General features: G+C 34.5%; 1 protein-coding gene across 1 annotated transcript in view; it reads right to left on the bottom strand.

The window, feature by feature from the left end:
* The window catches only part of FBXL17 (F-box and leucine rich repeat protein 17), a 266,957-nt gene that overhangs the window by 83,645 nt on the left and 161,324 nt on the right, over positions 1–21,988 (bottom strand). The window contains exon 7 of the mRNA XM_071448552.1: positions 5,619–5,695. Within this exon, the coding sequence (XP_071304653.1) occupies positions 5,619–5,695 (77 nt within the window). The remainder of the gene's footprint in view (positions 1–5,618; positions 5,696–21,988) is intronic.

Raw genomic sequence — 21,988 nt, 5'->3', positions numbered from 1 at the left:
TAAATTAAAATAATAGTACCTGTGGGTCTCTCTACAAGACAAATCAAACCTGAAGTACAATGCATCTCTGTTTTCCACAGTCAGAACAAGCAACTGGGAACAAACTGAGTACAAATCATAGGCTTCTGCTCTGTTCATCTTGACAATTCAAAAGTGCATCTATATCCAGCTTTCTCCATCTGGCTATTATACCACATTATTTTTAAAGGTACAGGTTAAGGGGGACAACCCACCTTCCAGGATGACAAAAAATAGTTTGGAAGTTTGTCTCATCTCATTGCTCATACAGAAAATCCTTTATTATGTACCATAGGACAAAGGATTTGCAACTGTCTATTATTTGAGAAATATGCTATTGCAGTAATTTATTTCACTGTATGGGTCTTGAAGACGCACAGTGGTATCTCAAATCAGCTTCTAAAGAAAACTGCATGCCATTTTTGTGACATTGGGAATACTGATAAAACTTGCACAAAAAGAAAATTTGGGGTTTTGATAGTTATGAATTATATATGGTGCTGACAAGATTCAAGAGCTCTTTTCTGCTTCAGGGATTACTTTTTATAAGGTTTTAATTAGACTTTTCCTTATTAATGATTTCCACAGACAGGTGACTAAAGTTTTGTATTCACTCCTGAACATTCCTAAAAGTTCCGAACGAAACTGAAAAAAGATGTCCTCTGATAGGGTTTCATTCCCAAAACACATCAATACACAGCTATCTTGCCTCACATTAACAAGCCTCTTGGTTTCAATGTCAACAGGATCCCCTATGGAAACAAAATTAGGTCTCAATATCTGCAAGAATCTATGTGAGCAACTACTCCAATCTAAAACAACAAAAAACCAAACAAGCTTTAAAATGTCCTTACAAAATCTCTACACTGTAATTTTTCATCCTAGCTGAGGGGAAATTTTCAGAGGTTTTGAAGCACGTAAAAAACCCTAACTTCTCCCTGCATACTCCAACATAAACAGTAATGCTATTATAATGGAAGAAGAGGCAGCATGTTATAATAAATACTGTTGGTTTGTTAAACTACATAAAACTCTGAAACTCATCTCTACTTCCAGGATAGGCTTTCAGTGATCCTCATAATTACAACGGTTTCTACAGAAATATTTGCTTCAGGATTCAGAAAAAAATGAACATTTTAATGGCAAAAGCAAATAAAACCCCTTTACTAGCTGCTAGATGTTGTGAAAGGAAGTATCATTAATATATACAAGTGGGTACAGATTGCTTGCCACCTACTTACTCTTCGGCTAATTTAATTCTTACAGTCTACTCGAGTTAAAGTTGCAACCTATGCACTGAAAAAGAATACTAAAACCAAGCAAACAACCTCAAAATTTGGCGCTAAACATCAACAATCTGGCTGACTTACTTCAGTGAATTCAGGTTTCTGAATAACTAAAGAGAAAATGTTGTTGTGAAAAGAAAGAGGTAAAAGTTTATAAGAAAGCAACATATATGTGTATATATATATATAGTAGTTAGATACTACTATGTACTGTAATACTGTATACTACTATGTACTGTAATACTGTACCACCATTTTATAGAAGCACAAACATACATATATACATAACACATACAACACCACTAAAGGAGGTAACAGAGGCCCTGATCCTTAAAAAATTATCTGTACATTTACCTACAAGCATAAACATGATTGTCAATGTGACCACTGCTTGCTCTCATTGCATCACTAAAAGAGTGCAAAAGAGAAAGAACCACACACAGGAGAGGAATGATAGAATTTAGTAGGATGAAATATTTAAAATTCAGAAATGTATTCACCACCTGTTCCATTCTGTCTATCCAAAAATGCTGCTCTTATCTCCCCAAAAATGCATTTGCCTTCTAAGTTACTTTGTACAGAAGACACGGTGTTTTAAAACTAGATTCAAAAAAACTAATATTAGGAAAGTTTTTGTGAGATCAAGCCTTAGACAGATTTGCTAATCCAAGTGAGAAGTGGATGTTAAACATTCTTTTTTGTGAAAATACCCATACTATGCTTATATTTTATGATTTACATGACAAATGCTAAATGTTGGAGAGAAAATGCAAGAAACTCCCAGTAGGACAGCCTGATCCCTTGATAATTAAAATATTTTATTTTAAAATAGAAAGCTTATGTATCCTAAGTATTTAAACGTTAGAATTTAATAGTATCTAGGGAAACTACTTTAACATTGTTAGTGGTATCTCACTTCTGAGAAAAGCATCCATAATCCAGTTATGAAAAATAAGTGTAAGTTACAGTTATGTTTTTTTCTTGTGACAATTGGACTTGATTCACTATAAATGCTATCTTATTCCTCCAGACTTCTACTTGTAACAGCTATGCCTTATCTATAACATTTTAATATAAAACTATATAATTCCATTATGGTTTGTTGAAACTCATTTTTTTGCTTCAGCAAACACCCTCAGCAGAAGAAAAACCCTTAAAAAAACCCAAGGTGTCTTCACAGACACTAAATGCATCATTAAATGTTGAAAACAGGCAATATGAAAAAGGAATTTTAGAAAAGAAAAAGGCTACATATCTAGAGAGCTCTTTTTCAATACTCAGAATCCTAGAGTTTTCAGCAAAAGACCACAGTTCATCTCAGCTCCTTGCGCCAAGCATTTCTTCTGAAAAACTTCGTGCAATTTCTTTACAGCTAGAAATAGAGACTTTTTAAGTTACGCAAAATTCAGACCTACTAGGTAATGGAAATTCTACAATACAACTATGAAGTTAACTGTGATCTTCTGCAGGTTACTCAACAGGCAACGTTGTGAGATAAATTTATTCCCTGCACTCTGCTGACCACACTCCTAGTAATAACTATTTAGGCACTTTGTTTCTTCGGAAAGTTCTTCAGTGATTTTATAAGGCACAGCTGTACGAAGTGCTGGATTTGAACACTTCTTTTCAAATATTTTTCACAGTTTACTTCTTTAGGTTTATTTTTTGGAGTGGTGGTGTTTGGATTTGCTTTTTTCCCTCCCCTGTGTTCTGTTAGTGGAAGTCTACCATTTAAAGCTTGAAATTATTTTCTGCACCTATAGAGGAAACACTGGTCTGACTGCTTTTCTAAAGTGGAAGTAAAGCATTAGACTTTTATTTTCACTACTGAAAAGAATCTGGTTGTAAAGTAATTCTTAGTAAATATACACTTAGCATTACTACAAGACCCTGAAAACATCTACTCCTGTTTCACAGGCTAGTTTCATTGAATCTTTTCATCTTTGAACACAAAATCTCACTTTTGTGTTTCAGAGTGCATAGCACTCTGGACTATTACTATAAACTTGATAAGTAATAATTTACTTAAATTCCCAGCACTAAGGATATCAATAAAACCCAGAATTAGAGCGTAAAATTGAAGAGACAGTTACACAATTCCGTGTGTGCTTGCTGCTCTAGCTCACCACTCTGCATCTTCACATCAACCTAATTCATTTGACACACAGTCTCCCCACAGTTGAGAAAATCCCGCTTCCTTACCAGCTCTTAGGAAAAGCTTAAATACAAAACCTGCTATGTTTAAGTAAAGTTAAGGTTGTGACACAAATCAACAAAAGGCAGGAAATTCAAAGATAATACTGACAATCCATGCTTAATTCATGATTGCCTAACAAAAGGGAGAAACATCATGAGGAACTAATATTTAGCTTTAACTTCACCCTGTCTGTGCTCTTGGGCAAATAGGTGTTTATCTCAAAGATTATAGTAATTCAGTCTGTCCTGACAGTCTAGATGTGTTCCAGTGATTATTTAGCATTTAAAAATGTGTGGGATGTAAAGAAACTTTTAAACTAGTTGTCAATGTTCTAGCATGCAACACTCCAACAGACATCATGAATTAGAAATACATTTGAGAAAATTATGCTAGACCTACAAACAGGTATAATAACATAATTTCTTTCAGAAGTAAACAAAACACATTTTTTTGTATACAAAAATACAAAATCATTCATTTTGGAATGTAACATTAAATAAAGAATGCTTTTTTGTCTCATCAGTTAACAGCTCTCAGCATGTATACATACTTCAATTCCTGTTTGAATCCTGATCTCTCTGTATACTACAAAGAATATTTTTCTGGTCAGAAAAATGTCAGAGAAAGGAATGCCACCAATGGATACATTATTAGAGTATAGCGGTTTTTATTTAATCTTTTAGGCTTCCAAATAAAATGTAGTTATTTTAGTGCACTTTAAAAATACTAATGACATTAAAAAACCATGTATGCCTGGTAGCTTTGTATACTATCTATCCTATGCAGAAATTAGGAAAACAAAAGAAGGAAATTAATAAAATGGCAAAGATTGCACTTCACAGCCTTCTCTAGAGGACATGAAATTACCTCACACATACATACCTTATTGAGTTAATTGAAGGAAACCAATAACAGTTTTTGCTGTAATTATTTTCTTTATTTACTGAAGTTATTATTGATAAATTATTGTATCACATGGTTAAATTTTTTTCCTGGAAATTAGCAATATTACTTTTTTTTTCCCAGCTGAGTTACTAAGCAATTATGATCTTGTCCCAAACATCAAAATTCTGCTAACTTTCGTAGCATAAAAAAACCTGCCACTGAACTCTGACAATGTCTGCTCTGCCCATGGAAATACAAACAACAGCAGACCAGAGGAAAGGGCAGTAAAGGCCTGTGTTCCCTCTCCTTTGCCATGCTCAAAGCTCTGCAGCTGCAGCAGCTGCATGGTGGCCTCATCTTCCAATACTGCGGACATAAGGTGAGCAGAACTCTGCAGAACAACATACGCTTGAATGCACAATACAAACCCCAGTGAAGTGTAGAATTTGAAAAGGAAAATACAAGAATGATTTTGTGACTACTGGAATGGTAATTTATCACTTCAACATATTAATTCTTTATTAAAATCTAAGCAGTGTAAAGTTTAAAAAAAAATCAGCAAGCCTGAAATGAAAATCTCAAATACACACTTTGTAAATCCTACTGAAATTTAGGCATGTAAGTGGGAGATAGACATTTGAGAATCTGGCCCTATGGCAAAAATAAATGTCTTATTTAAGGTCAGTATCTTATTTCAAAAAGCAAAGCAGCCTTTCCGAACAAGCATTAGAAGTTTTCCTATTCTAAATGAAAAATCTGTCCTTCTATGTGGCCTATCAGAGAGGACATTTAATTCGAAGATGCTCCTCTATTTTACCATAACAGCATTTTTAAAGGACCATCAAACTCATTCAAATTTTTTACAACAGGTGATCAATCTACATTTTTGCTTGCTTAGTTATGCTTTTACAGCATCTAGAAACACATATATATTTTTTGATTTTCTCTCAAGTGTTCTCCTGGTCTCCAGGACTATTCAAAGGGGATGCTACCCAGTCTGCCCAGTAACTGCCAATTCTATAAGGATACTTTGCAGCAAATATATACACTGAATTTCATACTCCCAACCACAGATATTTTTAAGCAAGTCAAACACTTTTTATAAATTTCCTATTTTTATGGGTAAAGGTTTTGAAAATTTTTATCTCTACATTTCCAATACTTTTGATAACAGTCCCTGTGAACTCCAGTTCAACCTTCACAAAAAATAAAGATATAGGTATATTACATACCATAGTCTGTGATCTTACAGGATACTAAATACAGTTCTTTCAGGTTCCGTCCTTCTCTGGCAATTACCTCCACACATCTGGAAGACACAGAAAAATTACTGTTATTAGGCAGTAAATCACTTTTAAATATCAAGAGTACAATCCACAGATAAAACATACTGTATCTCAGTTTCTTCATTTTGCAAATGGATCCATACATTTTACTGAAAATGAATATGGCTACATGTTTAGACTACAGAAAAATATTATTTTAAATTGAATGCCTTTATATGGATATTCCCCTAAGTCTCTGAATATGAGTTTCTCAAAATGTATACAGACAAGCACTTTGGAAAAATACACAAATGTGAATTCCCATTTCTTTATTATTTTGGCAAGTTTCTGTTGCAAATTTTAAGCTTTGACAGCTTTCTTTAAGGGAAGAACTATAAATGCACTGTAACAAGGACAAAATATAATAAATTGTAATTTTAAATTCATGTCTGTATTTCTTCAGTGATTACTGCATGAGTCAGCATTCATCAGGTCATGAAATGCTACAGATCATGGTGTTCTAACACATTGCTGGAGAAGCTTGCATAGATGAGAAAACAGCTCATTCACTTGCCTTATCATAACTGTAAAGAATATGCAATGAAACATAGAGGTTTTTATGTTATTCTTGCTGTTTGATTTTTGTAAGCAAGAAAATTAATATGAATTAATTAATGAAATTGGGTGAGCTTATGATGTACCTGTAACCAAGCCTATATTACAATACTATGTTTCCAAGTCAGTAATCACAGAATCATAAAATACATTTCAATCCTATTAATGAAGATCAGTTTTTTATTAGATCAGCTAGCACGACTATTGTGCTATTTTCTACATAGATACATTTTTAAAAGTGTATTTTACTAGATGAACTGTAAGAATTTCTTCTGATCCTATATATTTGACTTTAATTTTCAGGTCAATTACCCAATCACTTACTCTGACACTTAAATCAACCCTTGAACATTACAAAAAATTAATTTACTTGCCAATTTCTACAAAAATAAGTATTGCTGAACTTATCATACTTTTGAAAGATACACCTAAATCCTCACAGACCTTTTTCTTTCATTTACCATCTCCAATAGATTATCTCCTAATCTGATTTAACGGTTCATGCTGGGAATTCTAGACTTTAAAAGCAACCACCTAATTCTTACAGCTTGCATTAAGGCAATAACTAAACAATAGCCCTTATACCTATTTGTCCTCTCCCTGCTTCCTTCTTCTAAAAAGTACAATGAAAATTAAATACTATACATAAACATCACACCTCTGACAGAGTATCTTAATAAAAGTTTCTTTAACACTACTATAAACATTCAACCCTGGAAAATTGTGAGAGACTAGTATTTAGAAATTTTTTGCAATTCTTATCATTAGGTAAAGATTATCTTCCATCATGAATACACAAAGAAAAAAAATATTTACACCAGGACTATTCTTTTTTGGTACAAGATAACCTCAGAACAACATATTTTCCTAAAATATGGTAAAATTTAGAGCACTAAACACATTCTTTATACATGAAAAATTTCTTGTGTTCCTGTCAGACACAATTTTGAAGAACATTGTGTCTGTTTATTTTAATATGCCAGGTAATCTTTGCTACCTGGCATATTAAAATAACTAAACCATGAGAAAATATTTTTATTATTTATTCCAGAAAAATACTTCATAATAATGAGATTTTATTGCTATTACTGGTAATATGAATAAAAGGAAAATCATTATCATGTATTTCATTAGTGCCATTTTCATTAGGCATTTCAGCAAACAAGATACAATCAAAAACTCAATGGACACTGAGGTTAAAACAAGCTTTTATAATCATATATATCATTTACCACAGCGATCATATTATGAAACCTTCTTACCCTTGGATAAAATTTCTGAACCTAAAAAATATTTTGTAAACTATATGAAATGAATCTAAGGGTTTTCAAATTATTTTTGCTAATTTTTACCCACTAAGAGACAACTAATATAACAAAAATGAAGTATGGCAATCAGTGGCTAAAAATACCATCACAAGGCAGTCAAAATGACATAAAAGACTAACTAATTTTCTCTACAAGTTCAATTGCACACCTTTTCAATCAGTCAGAGTCAAAGTTATATTATCTCCACAAATGCAGAAGCACTTGACTGTGTGGCCCTTAGAAATGTATCCTTTAATACTTCCAGATAGTGTCAGCTTTAAGGGTTAAAGTTTTTTAAAGTGGCTTGAGTGACTCCAGTCCTGTTCTCAGTGACATCCTAGAGTCTAAATTAAATAGTCTTCACTTTTTTCTTACTAGGAAAAGAAAATCTTCACAGTCTTCAGCTATATCCATTAAAGAGGCAAGAAACCCCACCAAAATATAAAAAGAAAAAAGGCTACTAAAAAAAGTGGTGCTTTGAATGCCTTATTTCTTCCTGTTTTTTGACAATATGAAAAATATCTAACATCTTGAAGAATGAGGTAATGGCACATCTAGTTTGGAGAAAAAATGATATATAGCTAAAATATTTAATTGAATTTATGTGCTTTTGTGTGCTTTCCACACCTTGCATAAGTCAATCTAATTCCAGTTTTAATTTCTATTACCCTTTCTATAGATCATACTCATGTACATCAACCTCCAGAGACAGGAGAAACACTTAATATTGCCTCATTTGCCTCTGCTCTATAGACAGTCACACAATATATAATTGCTTGTGAAAACTGACTTCTTTACAACGTAAGGAAAAATAAGAGTAGTTGTATTTATTGCTTTTACCTTTTAATCTTTGTTAACCATGACAGCAAAGAAAAAGGTTAAGAGAAAAAAATCAAATTAACCTTTCCTAGAAAGCAAGGATCATCTTAATTCTGTTGCAACAATCCATCAAAATGATGTCAGATTATTGTCATATCTATCTTTGAAAGTATTTATATTTATGATGTTGCTGAATTAGACAACAAAGAAGCCTAACCTAAAAAAAAAAAAAAGAAAGAAACACAACAAGCCAGAATTGTACTGATTAAAAAAAAAAAAAGAAGAAAAATTATTTAAAGCTGTGGCAAATTTCAGAAGTGAGCACACCAGAAAACTGAGCCCCATAGAACTATCCCATCTCTGTCAGGGACCTAACATGGACATGATGGCAACAGCTCTGTGCCAACACTGAGAGAATTTCTTAAATCTCTTCACCCAGCATTACTGAGCAGGGCTTTATCAATTAAAGGCCTAAACAAATTAAAATATAAACTAAATGCTAAACAAATTAAAACATAAACACTCATCCAGAAAGAAAAGAGATTTTCACACTCAAAATAACTTATTACCAAAAATGAGCCAAGGAATAAAGAAATAAAACTATAGTTAGAGCTTTGCTAATACACATGTCTGGATCAGAGCTAGCCAATGTCAAAATCTTTTCACTTACTACTTTGCAAATGAGTATCATTTAGAACTGTGTAATACATTAAAATATCAAACAGAGAACATAAAAAATTTTAGGAAGACACTGCTTATTTATTAAACCTGAAAATATTACCCAATAAATGCTTACAGCAAGTTTTCCCTAGATCCACTCAATAGTTTATGAATGCTGTTCTCTGACAGACTGTTGGGCAATTCAGTTTTATTGCATTTGATTTGGAAAGTAAGAAATTAACATCGCATACTGTGAAATTTACAGTGCTATCAGGAGCAAGAAAAAGGCAAAAAGCGCAAACTAGTTTGACATAAACCAGTCAATCAAACGATAATATGAAATAAAGAATATAACTAAAAATGTACCCACATACTGTCAATTCAAAATAGAGTTACAAGACCACAGAAGTCTGCAAGATAACTGGAAATGTAAGATAACTGAGCACTGTGATGTTGAACATATCCACACTGAAAACACCCCAAAATTCATGACATTCAGAGACTAATAAACCTAAGACTGCCTCTTACAGAAACTACAGAATTTTATCCACTATCATGTACTTGGGTATGCTGCTCTTGCCACCTGGTCTGTAGACATGAAAAATTACTTAGGTCTAAAAAGAGTTACTGGTATAAAGCTTCTCTGCCAACATGTCTCTTCAAAAGTCATAAAACTGCATGACTGAAACACAGATATGTCTACCAGCAACTTCAAATTTAGGCCCATATTCTTGAAACTTCACACATATAAATACATGCAATGATTTCTCAGAGTCAAGATTTATGACTTCCCAAAACTTAAGAGCTTAAAAATAATAAAAAAACTCTTAACAGACTAGAAAAATAAGCAATCTGAAACCCTGTAATTTTTCTTCTCTTAGCCAATTGATCCCTACATTCTTTACCCTGAGTGAAAGGTTAAGGTTAATGAAGTAAACTGCATGATTCTACCTGTAAGATAACACAGATCCTTAAGTTATGAAAAATTATTGTATTAATATATATACATACATATATGTGTATGTATGTGTGTGTGCATATGTATTTTATATATATATGTGTGTGTGTGTTTGTATACAAAAATAGAGCTATTATATTTCTGATCTAAATCTGAAAACTTTGGAAAATTGTATTTGTGGCAACTGAAAGGAACTAATGAGAAAATACGAGCACAGTGTATGTAGTGTAAGTAGTCCAGGGAGACCTTGTTACAGTCTGAGACTCTTCAGCCCTGAGCAGAGCTAATTGGAGTTGCCAATTACTGGTTATGAGTCTACAGTTTGAGGGAGCGAGTGAGCTTGACCCACAAAAGAAGTATAAAATCCCCAAAACATTAACATACCACCTTGGTAAGGTTCAAAATTAACATCAGACTGCTTGCAAGTCTTCTCTGGTATTTGACTGTATTTGTCTCTAAGCAGTCAAGTGAATACCTTGCTATTCCTCAAATCATAACCAACAGCATTACTGGGAAGCAAGATGGAGCTAGGAAAGAACAAGAACACTAAAACATGCCATGGAAACCATAAACCTCTCATGAAGAAATAGATTATGCTCCCTAAAAATTAGCACTTCAAGCATTAAATTCAGGCAGAAAAAATTAGCTGTACATGAAATAACACTCAAAGCTATTGGTTTTGATGACTTAGGTATTCCAATGGAAGGCAGTAATGCAATATAATAACCAAATCTCTCCTGTAACAAAACCAAACCTCTGACCATAGAAGCATATATAGTCTTAAGACACTGATGTAATCTGAGGCCCACTGCACTAGGAAAGAATAATTTAAAGGCTAAACCACTGAAAATACTAACATTTTACTGACTGATCTATAAACCCTTGTAAAACGTCATAACAATAAATGATGAACTTAATACCCTGATGGGCGCATATTCTTGGTTCAGGATTCTCTTTCATTGATCATTTAATTTGCATTATGAACAATAGATCTCTTCCAATGTATGTTTTCTAATAATTTATACTAATAAGAGGTATGATTTTTATTTGTTTTTCAGTTACCCTTGTACACAGTTGTAACTGCCATTTTTGAATCATATTTAAAATATATGTTTTAAAATGATTTTTCGTTTTAAGACCAGGAACTGTATCTAAAAGAAACAATATTAACCACAGAGACAGCAAAACAGTGTAAGACTTGTTATCAAAAGCACAAGAATTTGAAATGCACTTTTTGTCTGGAACCAACATGCAAAGTGTCACTAGTTATACAAGTTAACAGCAATTATCTTAGGTCATTAAGTTGTGATTAGCAGGGAGGTATTCTTTAGAAAAATCAATGTAATTTAAAATAAGGTTTGCTGAACAGATTTGCCACTTACAGCACAGGAAAACAGACAAGATTTTTTTCATGCTGGAGCTTACAAAAAACTAAGGTGAGGGCAGCCAAGTCCCACAGCATCTGCTTGCGCTCTGAGTTAGCCAGGTGCGTGCAAGCTCCAATCAGAGAGCTACACAGATAAATGAATCAGCTCTTTGCTTAAGCTATTATGCCCTGTATTTCAGCAATAAATATCTATTTTCAAATATTTATTAGTAGTCTTATCTAAAATTAAATGCCTCCTCTTACCCCAAATGAATATAAATCCAGCAAGCAATTAAACCAAGAAAGGAGAAGTTTAGAAAATTGTGTAATTCCACTATCTGACTTTTAAATGTAGTAGTATTCCAGGTGGCCTGCAGTTCCTTTCTGTTTGGAGGAACTAGATACCATAATGGATTTAACAGAAATAAACTACTAGGGGAAAAAAAATCTTACCTGGAACCCCTCATAAGTCTGATTTGCCACAGATAATCACGCTTAAGTCTTGAAAAAAATTAAATGGCATCTCTTACTTTTTTAAGAACTCTAAAATATTTTGGAATTCAGACTTAAATGAAAAGGCCTATCTGATACAGCACTTCAAATATAGTTTCCTACATTTATTGTGGGAACTTGTCTACTGTCATAAGGAAAACCAAGGAAGCGTTCACTACCAGCAAGCCCATGCATAATCTTTAATAAACATTGTTTTGTATTATAAAATAAGCAATATATTATTTTTTGAACTGTTTCAGATGAGCTTTTCCACTAAAATACTGGCAAAATATTTGCACTCCTGATAGGATGCTGTTGAATTACTCTACTACAGTGGTCAACAGTTCAGAGTCCTAATGGCCATCAGTGAAAAGTGATGTCTTTCAGGGGTCCACATTGGGATAAGTATTATTTTCTATCTTCATTAATGACACAGACAAAGGGATCAAGTACCCCCTTTACAAATCTGCAGATGACACCAAGCTGAGTGGTACAGCTGACACATCCAGAGGGACCTGGACAAGCTCGAGCAGTGGCCCATGGGAATCCCATGAGGTTTAACAAAGCCAAGCTCAGGTGCTGCACCTGGGTCAGGGCAATCCCTGGTGCCAGCCCAGGCTGGGCATGAACAGATCGAGAGCAGCCCTGCCCAGAAGGACTTGGGGGTGCTGTGGGTGAGAGCTGGACATGAGCCAGCCATGGGCACTCCCAGCCCAGAGAGCCAAGTGTGTCCTGGGCTGCACCCAGAGCCCCTGGGCAGCAGGGCAGGGAGGGGATTCTGCCCCTCTGCCCCGCTCTGCTGAGACCCCACCTGCAGAGCTGCCTCCAGCCCTGGGGTCCCAGCACAGGAAGGACATGGAGCTGCTGGAGAGAGTCCAGAGGAGGCACCAAGGTGATCAGAGGGATGGAGCACCTCTGCTATGAGGGAAGGCTCAAAGAATTGTGATTGCTCAGCCTGGAGAAAAGAAGGCTTTAGGGTGATCTAACTGCAGCTTTCCAGTAGTCAAAGGAACCTCTTAAGAAAGATGTAAAGGAACTATTTACAAGGGCATACAGAGAGAGTTAGGACAAGGAGGCATGGCTTTCAAATGATAGAAAGTAGGTTTAGTTTAGATATTAGGAAGAAAATCTTTACCATGAGAATGGTAAGGCACTGGAAGAGGCTGGCCAGAGAACCTGTGATTGACCCCTCCCCAGAAGTATTCAGGGCCAAATCGGATGGAGCTCTGAGAAAACTGATCTGGTGAAAAGTTTTTCTCTTCATGACAGGGACGTTGGAAGGAAACGATCTTTAAGGTCACTTCCAACCCAAGCCATTCTATGATTTTATGATTAGTGTACTGATGTAGAAGAGTTGCATACATATTACTTCCTTATACAGTGAATGCCATGGTGGCTTTTCCTGAGACAACTGTAAAGGAAACTGTCATAATGTTATCTGTTAAATACAAAAATGTTCATATTTAGAACATAAAGAGTGCATAGTAGCTATAGACAAGATGGGTAGTTTGCAGATTGTAGACTCTATTTTTGTAGAATTAAGCAAATCCTTGTGAGTTCAAACAAGAACCTTGAAGTTCCACTGCCAAAGCATTGTACAAAGAGGGTGGGGTGATATTCAGACTCTGAACGTGTGTTATGGCTGAATCTTTAGTTGAAATCATTTAGTAATGATGCTGCACACAGAATGAAGCTCAGAGACAGACCACCACATATGCTGCAAATTCAGAGAAGTGCAAAGGAGAAGAGACAGTCCAAAGAAGAAAACCTTGAAGTATTGCTATAATTCTCCCTCCCAGTACAAACCACACAAGGGCATACACCAGCTCAGTTGCACCATTTCATGCATGGGGAGACTGGGCTTTGAACAGCAGTGGATTTTATTCTTCCTCAGGTTTTAGAGATTACATTTACCTGCTTCAGGCCTCAAGATGTTTCCTGGAGTTACAGTGGCCTCAGTTTTGATAGATTTTCTTTTTTTGTAAGTAGTCTTGTGCTATTCCATTAAACTTAGTATAGAGTAAGAGTAAAAATAGCCCTTTTTTCTTTTTTTTCAACAAAAGCTTCGAAGTTTATTATAGCAAAAGTAAGAAATGGCAACTGTACTGCCATGCTCTAACTTCCCATAAATGTTCTTTGAAGTGTGTTTTTAGAATGCTTGGATAAACTTTAAAATAGTTCCATAAAAATGAAAAAAACTTCACCTGATATTTTGAAAATAAAATACTGTATTTATACATTTCTGTACTTCTTGGTCTCAACCAGGAGTACACACATATGAGAGAGTATTTCACCACATTCACTGCTTTATTTTCATACCACAGGGGCTGATATATGCTTCACTGAGCTTTGCACATAGGCAGCTGATCTTATCTATTGAGATTTACCCTTTCAAACCCCTTTGTATCTCTGACTTTTTTTCTAATTAAAAAAAGAACCCCCTAACCTCTACCAGGTATTCATTAATGTACAGCTTTAAAGACTGCCTTTTCTTGAAATGACACTGCAGATAATGGTCAATGGGTCATGGGGACTGAGAACGGATTTCATCAAGGGTCTCTCCTGCTAAGTTTAAAAAAACAGCAAAACCTCTGCCTCAGTTTCTCCTTTCCAAAATGGAAACATATTCCATAAATCTAGTTTTTAATGAGTTGTAAACAGATGTTTTAAATATTGCAAAGGTTCAGTTCTGTGAAAACATCAAGTCCCTATAATAGTTTGATAAATATTCTCCATCCTATTAATGGGAACAGCAGTATTCCTGAGAGCTATGATCTAAATTTATACAAGATGAACAAGGTTTACATAGGTAATTTCTTCCATTAGACAGCAGAAGAAGTGAAGTCTTTTACAGGAAATTAGGAAGCTCTCTGCAGAATAGTTTTATCATCACATCTGATATTTCTCCTCTACTGCAGAAGGACATTCAAATTTGTAGTAAATTTTTGCTTATACAAAGCAATGACAGAGAAAGAGAAAAGCCAAGATAATCAAAGAGGAAAAAAATAAAAACCAGTACTCATCATAATTCATGTTTCTTTGGAATTGATTTGGGGTCCATTCGCTTTATACTTTAAGAATTACAGCAAGTTGGTAGATCTATTACATTCATTTAATTCTGCTGAAGTTAGCAAAACTGATGAAAGAAAAAATCAAGTTCAATGCATTTTTTGACAAATGCTATAAAGAAGGGAGATTGCAGAATGAGGGCAATAACTGAGTTCTGCAGTTCTCAGGTCTCACCCAAAGGGCAGCATCACAGCAAAGCTTGTATGAGAAATCTGGAATACTTCATGCATAATACCTTTCTGGAAATACTTTAGTGTACAAATTTAAGCATAGGGAAAAATATCTAGGCCTGCTAAAATTTTAAAACTCTTGATTTACCATGAACTACTGTCTAAATCTTGGTAAGAATGCTAAGGTTCTTAGAACTTCGCTTTAAATTGGAAAGAATGCACTGAGATAGCAATGTCTTTAAAAACAAAGAAACAAACAAATAAATGCAAGACAAAAAAAACCAACCAGTTTAAAGGCAAATTTCAGAAGCTCTTCATGAAATGATAATGAGTTTCTTTCCATGTGGCTGTCTGGCTAGAGCTTCTGTTACTGGTACACTGCTTGGATAAAGCAACAGAAAGCAAGCTTGATGATGCTCTATTTAATTTGTATGAAGCAAAATTGCCTCCTTTTAACTCAGAGAATATACGAGCAAATATATTTATTGGAAGCTGGAAGAGCATTATGTCTTTCTATGCATCATGATCTTAATAGATTGCCAATTACCATCTCTAAATGCAGATATTAATACCACCTAATAATGTACAAACTTCACCTAATGCTGTTCAATTCTTAAGAAGGTAACTTTTCATGCAGTCTTACTGGAAAATAATCTATCTAGGAGGAATATTAGGAATATATTGTGTCCCTTCAAACTGAAGGGACAAAACATGGCAGTTTTCAATAGCTGGAAATTTCATAACTGAGCAATTATAAACACATTCAGAAATAAGTGAAAAGACTTTTTTCATTCCCTCCTGTCTTAGGGCCCCCTGAGTTTTGTTGCTATAGTTCTGATTCTGTTAGGAATTCAGATGATTAGTAATTATTCAGTTGCTGCATCATAGCATAGCTTTTAGTTTTGTAAAAGAAACATGACTTAAAGTTACCTGCCTGCACTTACATCTCAGTGTTGTCTCACTAGCTACCCCAAATACTATCAAATTGTTCAGAAGTAACAAATTGCCACCCAAAATAAAAGAAAAAACCTCAACTTAAAAATAAGCAGAATGATTTTGACTGAAATTATATGAATTTGATATTTTTTTCTTCCTAATTTTTCAGAAGCATTTAAGAAACCCAATGGTACAATATCATCCTCTAGCTGAATGCTCAGTTCACTGGTGTGAATATCTTAAAGCTTGACAGCCTAAGTTTACATGTTTTCCCAGCAAGCCTCAACTAACTTTGCACTGAAACAGTACAGAAATAGTCATGTGATTCCGTCATGGCACTTCAGCTATGACAGTGACTATTATGTTCTGCTGCAGGACAACCACAAACAGCATCAAATGATTTCTTAAACTGATCCAGCTATATCCACAAAAGTGTAACTGCCTAAACCATGAGAAATTATGCAGTTAATTAAAATCTACATATTAAAAAAACCTAAGAAAATTCCTGTGTGGTGCATTTTTGTCCCTCTGAAGAGTTCAGGCAAGAATTCCATGATGCATTCATAATTCATTATACATAACTATCTTTTCATAGATTTTTCTAGCAAACCAATATTAAAAAATATATATAAAATTCTATGAAATCACCTAACTGCAGATCTACCTTTCCCTGCTTTCCCATAGTAATATTATATTGCATTGAAGTACTAAATTTTGCTGATAGTTAAAGCTTTCTGAAGAAAAAAACCCAGGGTTTTCCTATTAATCTTAGCTCTAAAATTTGGCAGTCACTTAAACCAGGTCAAACAGAGCTGGAATTGTCAGTCCCTCTGTGCAAGAAGTCATTTGTGTATAAAAGTAACACAGGCACATTTCCCCACTCACCAGGGGAAGTCAGGAAAAGCAGTGTAACCAGTGTGAGCGCCTGATAGAAACAGTGGGGGGGAGGAAAATGTTACATATATTCCATGTGTGCAACACTGAGAAATCACAGAAGGAACAATGTACAAACTAAGTTTGCTTTGACCTTTTTTAGACAGGTAAGCAACACAGACTGCAGAGCATGCTGGTGGTCAGCTGGAGCAAATATATCCACTGTCTAACACAATGCTTCACATTTTTAAGAATTCAAAACAGATACCATTTGCCAAATTGTTCTGACATCCACTGTGTTCGGAATTTCTCTCACTACCACCATATTTACTGGGGTGGCAGCAAATTAGAAAAAAAATGTAAGAGGAAATCTTTGAAGCCCATTCAGGATTTTAGTAACAAAATCTGTATTTAGAGTACATCTTGTTTTCTTTACCATCCACTGTATGCTAAGATATTCACAGACTGTACTGATAACAATGATTTTAAAAGATTATGTTCTGACTCTCTTAAATTCTGATTAAATTACTAGTTTTCAAGTTTCATATGGAAGCTCCTAGTATTTCCTAGATTATTGGCAGAACAGATAAAGGAGTGGGTAACTCATTGCTAGACGCAGTCCTGTAACATTTTAATTCAAATTTTTATCTAGATAAAAACCTTACTTTTAATCTTACTAACTTCTCTGTACCTACGATAAGCACGGTCAATTTGAGTTTGTATTTGTCTTTGGTTCCCAATATCCACAGAAGGACTGAAAGCTTGTTTTCTAATTGCAAGATTGGAATTTCATTAGGAGGTAAATAGTCAGCCAAAGTGATTCACAAAGCACAAGTAATGCATTCATATTGGATTGAAAGCTAAGTTCCCACCTGTTCCTCCAATTTCAGTTTTTGTCTAGTACTTTCAGCAGAAGTACATAGGATGACTCTGGTTGAGAAAGAATGACCTCCCCCATGGGAAAAAAAACATGTGACATTTGTCCACAAATCATAAATGCAAAATTATTTGCTATGGCAAGTAGTTTGAAATCTTTAACTCCACGTACAGAATCTCAAGGTAATGGCATCAAACATTACTAGGCCTTCAAAGTAGCTCATTGACAGAATTAATTACCTCCAATACTGGTTACTTCAAAGTGTTGACAAAATCTTAAAATATTTTCTGCACCAGCTAGCATCCAAATGTGCTTATGGAGATGTGCTTTAGCTAACATTTGTCTTGGACATAGCAGGAAACATATAAGTGGTGATATGGCAGGCTAAATCTTTTGCTTGGGGCTATGAAAGAAATGAATTAACATTATTTACCTGCTTGAAGATATGTATCAGTTTCCTCTAAAACAAATAATTACCAAATTGTGCCCCAAAAAGCAGAACAAGACCTTTCATATTCCCATTCTAGCGAGTTGTTACACAATTGCATGAGTTTTTCATTATGGTACTTCATTAGTAAGTGGAATCCTAATGCCTTTTCTGATTTTAGCAACTTCAGGTTTAATCCTGGATTTAGAAGAGCTCACTTACTATTTCCTCCTGCTATCTGGATGAATTATTCATGTGACTAAGCTGCTTGGTATCTTTACTGCTTTTTTTTTTTTAGAAAATTATGATAGTAGTTCAGCATATTTCTGTCATAGTAAGACCAAGGGACGTATCAGTAAGCAGAGTTCATACACCTCAAATTCTTCTCCATTGGCTTTAATGTGATTCCCATTTCCTGTGTGACTTGTTTGTGTGGCTCTAGTTGAATTATTCACTGCACCCTAGGTACCTCAAGACGTGATTTTGTTCATCATGATGAAACAAAGTCTGAGCATTTTCAAATTAAGTCCATCCCCACTAATCTATTGAATGAAATTTACCTTCTCTGTGATGAAGTTTGGGACAGCAGTGAGACTAAATCAGTGTAAAATAATGTTTCTATGCTAGGTGGAGGAGTAACTGGAAGGAGCAGATCATAGAAAACCAACATGACATCCTTTCCTGTGACTACATCAATCAATTAACACCTGTCACCAGTCAATAATTCCTCAGTTCAGCAGGAGCCCAGTGCGGTCAGACAAGATGTAACCATCACAGGTAAAAACCAGAGAACACATTTGTATCCATACCTTTAACTTTGATTTCAGCCACCATCAAATTAATTTTTTAGTTACACGTTTGAAAGAAGTTTTCAAAGTATTTGTTTCCTACAAAAACATTGCTTATATATTTGAATCTCAAAACCCAAGACTTTCTGAACCTTCCAAAATTGCAAGTAGTGCAAAATGTGACTGTTTCCTAATGAAATTTTCCTGTTGTAATTTTCTTAGCTTCCAGTTACATTTTGCATTGTAAATTATGAATCTTGGCTAAAAAAAGACTAATTTCCACTGCATACTACAGTTACAAGCCCACTGTCTCAGAAAGGTACAAGAAAGAAAAGATTTTTTAATTGAATATTTACATTTCATTTGAATGACCTCTAGATGAGGGTTAACAACTTTCGTTAAAGATTTAGGTATTTCTGATAACATCACATAGTCAGGTATGATCACTGCAGTGCCAAAACTTCTAAACTGTAGACTACTGAGCAAATAATAAGCAGACACAAATTTAGACTAAAATTATATTATTATGTCCCAGTTTGCCCTCTTTATTATATTTTTAAGGCTAGGTTTTTCAGATAAAGATTAATCTATGTACTGTACATATTTCAAAGTAGAAATATTAGAACTTCAGAAATGTATTTCAAAGTATTTTAATGCATTAATATTTCTAAATAGTAACATAGATAAAAACATACCCAATATACAGTATCTATGTATATTTCTCCTTATGTTAATGTAGGTTTTTCCCATTTTTTTGGTATAAAAATATAAAACCAGTAAAATAATGTATGCAGATATTTATAGAGGAAAAAGTCCTACAAGTTATAATTCCACCCCTTACTATCACCCGCAAACAAAGTACTGCCACCTTGTGTACATAAATTAGGCATTTGTGAGCCAGTCCATAAAATGATGCTATTTTTCTCTTAGGAAGCACTGCCACAACTATGAATACAGTATTTTGTTTCATGCCAGAGATTGACATGGTTGCAGTCACACTCTGACTACAGCACAAAGAGGTAAAAGTAACATAAAAAGTTGAGAAAAAAAATTTTTTAGACTACTCCTCAATATTTATCAGAAGTAATCAATTTCAAACATACACACCTTTCAGACATCATGACACAGGCATTCTATGGGATATTACAATGATTAGAAGCAGTGTGAATTTTCTATACACATTTCAGCTTGATTTCAAGATACATAACTAGTTACTATCAATTACTTGACAGTGTTTAAAAAACGGTAGCCCCTGTATTAAAGTGAATTTTAATTAATTTTATTTAACAATATATAAACAAAAGTTGCTAATTGAATAATTACAAGAACAGCATTTCAGTGAAATGCAAGCAACACAAAAGGCATCTTAAAATAATCCATAAAACTTTGTTACAGTAATATAATGAGTAATAATCCACAATCTTTAACATGATTGAAGAAACTGAGATCATGCTAAGCACTTGCAAGTGAGACAGAGCTAACTGAAACACATGTAACTGGATTCACGTTGAATCCAGATTTCAAAACCTTTCTGTCCTTTAAGAACTCTGTTAGTGTGGGAATCAAGAAACAGCCATAATTCTTGGCTATCAGTTGGCATCAGCTGTAATAATTACCACCAACTCCCAACAGATTGTTCTAAACCATTATCATTCTCTTTTAGTGTAAGAAATTATGAAAACACTGTCTGTCCCTGCAAAAAATACAACAGTGATCACAGTAATCTCAGATCTTGGTTTCTTGTGTGTCTCTCTTGTGCCTCTCAATTGGAGACAAAAAAAATTTTCCCTTTTCCCCTCAGCCAGTTTCTTTTTACCAGTGGTAACCTGGTGATTTCTAAAATGTCTCTACTTTTCAGCATGGCTTGTCTTTGTGAGAAATGCTTGGACAAAGCCAGATAACTTTGCCTTCACTGCCACCCTCTGGGCTCCTTACTTCAAAAGTAAGACTCTGAGTTGTGGCATAGAGATTTCAGTATGGTTTGACAAGCACTATCTTGCACATACTTATTAAATATTGTACTGCCTACTTACATAGCACCTTTTTCCTCCAAAAAGACCTCTGTCAAATAGCTTTACAGGTCTGTTTACTATATTGCAGCACCGATTTAAAACTAAGAGCAGTTAGAATAATTTTAAACCTTGAAATAAAGATAAACCTATACTACTACAAAACAATTATATAATCTAAATGTTCACAACTGATTTATGACTGCAGATGAAAACATGTCCTGTCACTAAGAGCTTACCTTTCACATTCTTATTTCATTTACATGTATCAAAACCTCACTGAAAACTGAACGCCCACAGGATTATTTTATTTCTACAATAAACATTTTTATTTTACCCAGTTACAAAATTTCACCACCATAGGTTCTCACACTGAATATATGCTTATGATACTGTTTGTGAAAATAACTGAGAAGCTCAATGTTTTTTTGTTTGGTTGGTTTTGGGTTTGGGGTGTTTTTTACATAAAAACAAAGAGGCAGGGTTTAACAGGAGCCTTGGGTGGCAGCACAGAAAGAGCTCTTGAGATGGAACTCAGTGTCTGCATCCATTTCCTCTGGTTGTCTCAGATAATCACCGTGTGCTGTAGCATATCCCCTGACAACAAGGAAGGCAATTAAATCCCTACAAAGGTGGCTGTTGCCTGAGATGGTTTGGAAGGGTTTGCAGGTAGGAGCTCCAGCTAACTGAAGAGCTGGAATGGGAACTTATTCATTCTTTTTTCTTAACCATCATCTTTTTTCCCCTCCAGGGTCCACTGTGTCAAGTTACACACGAAATAATTTTCATTTGTACTCATCCAGACTAATCTTGTTTAACGTGTGTAAAGTTTGAAGATTACTAAGGGTGAAAATAGTGATGTTTGTCAAACACAGTGGAAAAAGGATTTTCAGATTATTTTCACACAGTGGGAGTTTTTGATTTCTTACATAATTTGGAAAACATCATTAACCAGGTAGATTTATTAGAAA

The sequence above is a fragment of the Agelaius tricolor genome, unplaced genomic scaffold, assembly GCF_023055355.1.
Source record: "Agelaius tricolor isolate 1412-34295 unplaced genomic scaffold, bAgeTri1.0.p SCAF_27, whole genome shotgun sequence".
Classification (NCBI taxonomy): domain Eukaryota; kingdom Metazoa; phylum Chordata; class Aves; order Passeriformes; family Icteridae; genus Agelaius; species Agelaius tricolor.
Note: the sequence above shows the minus strand (reverse complement) of the source record. Positions and strands in the feature narration are given on the sequence as shown.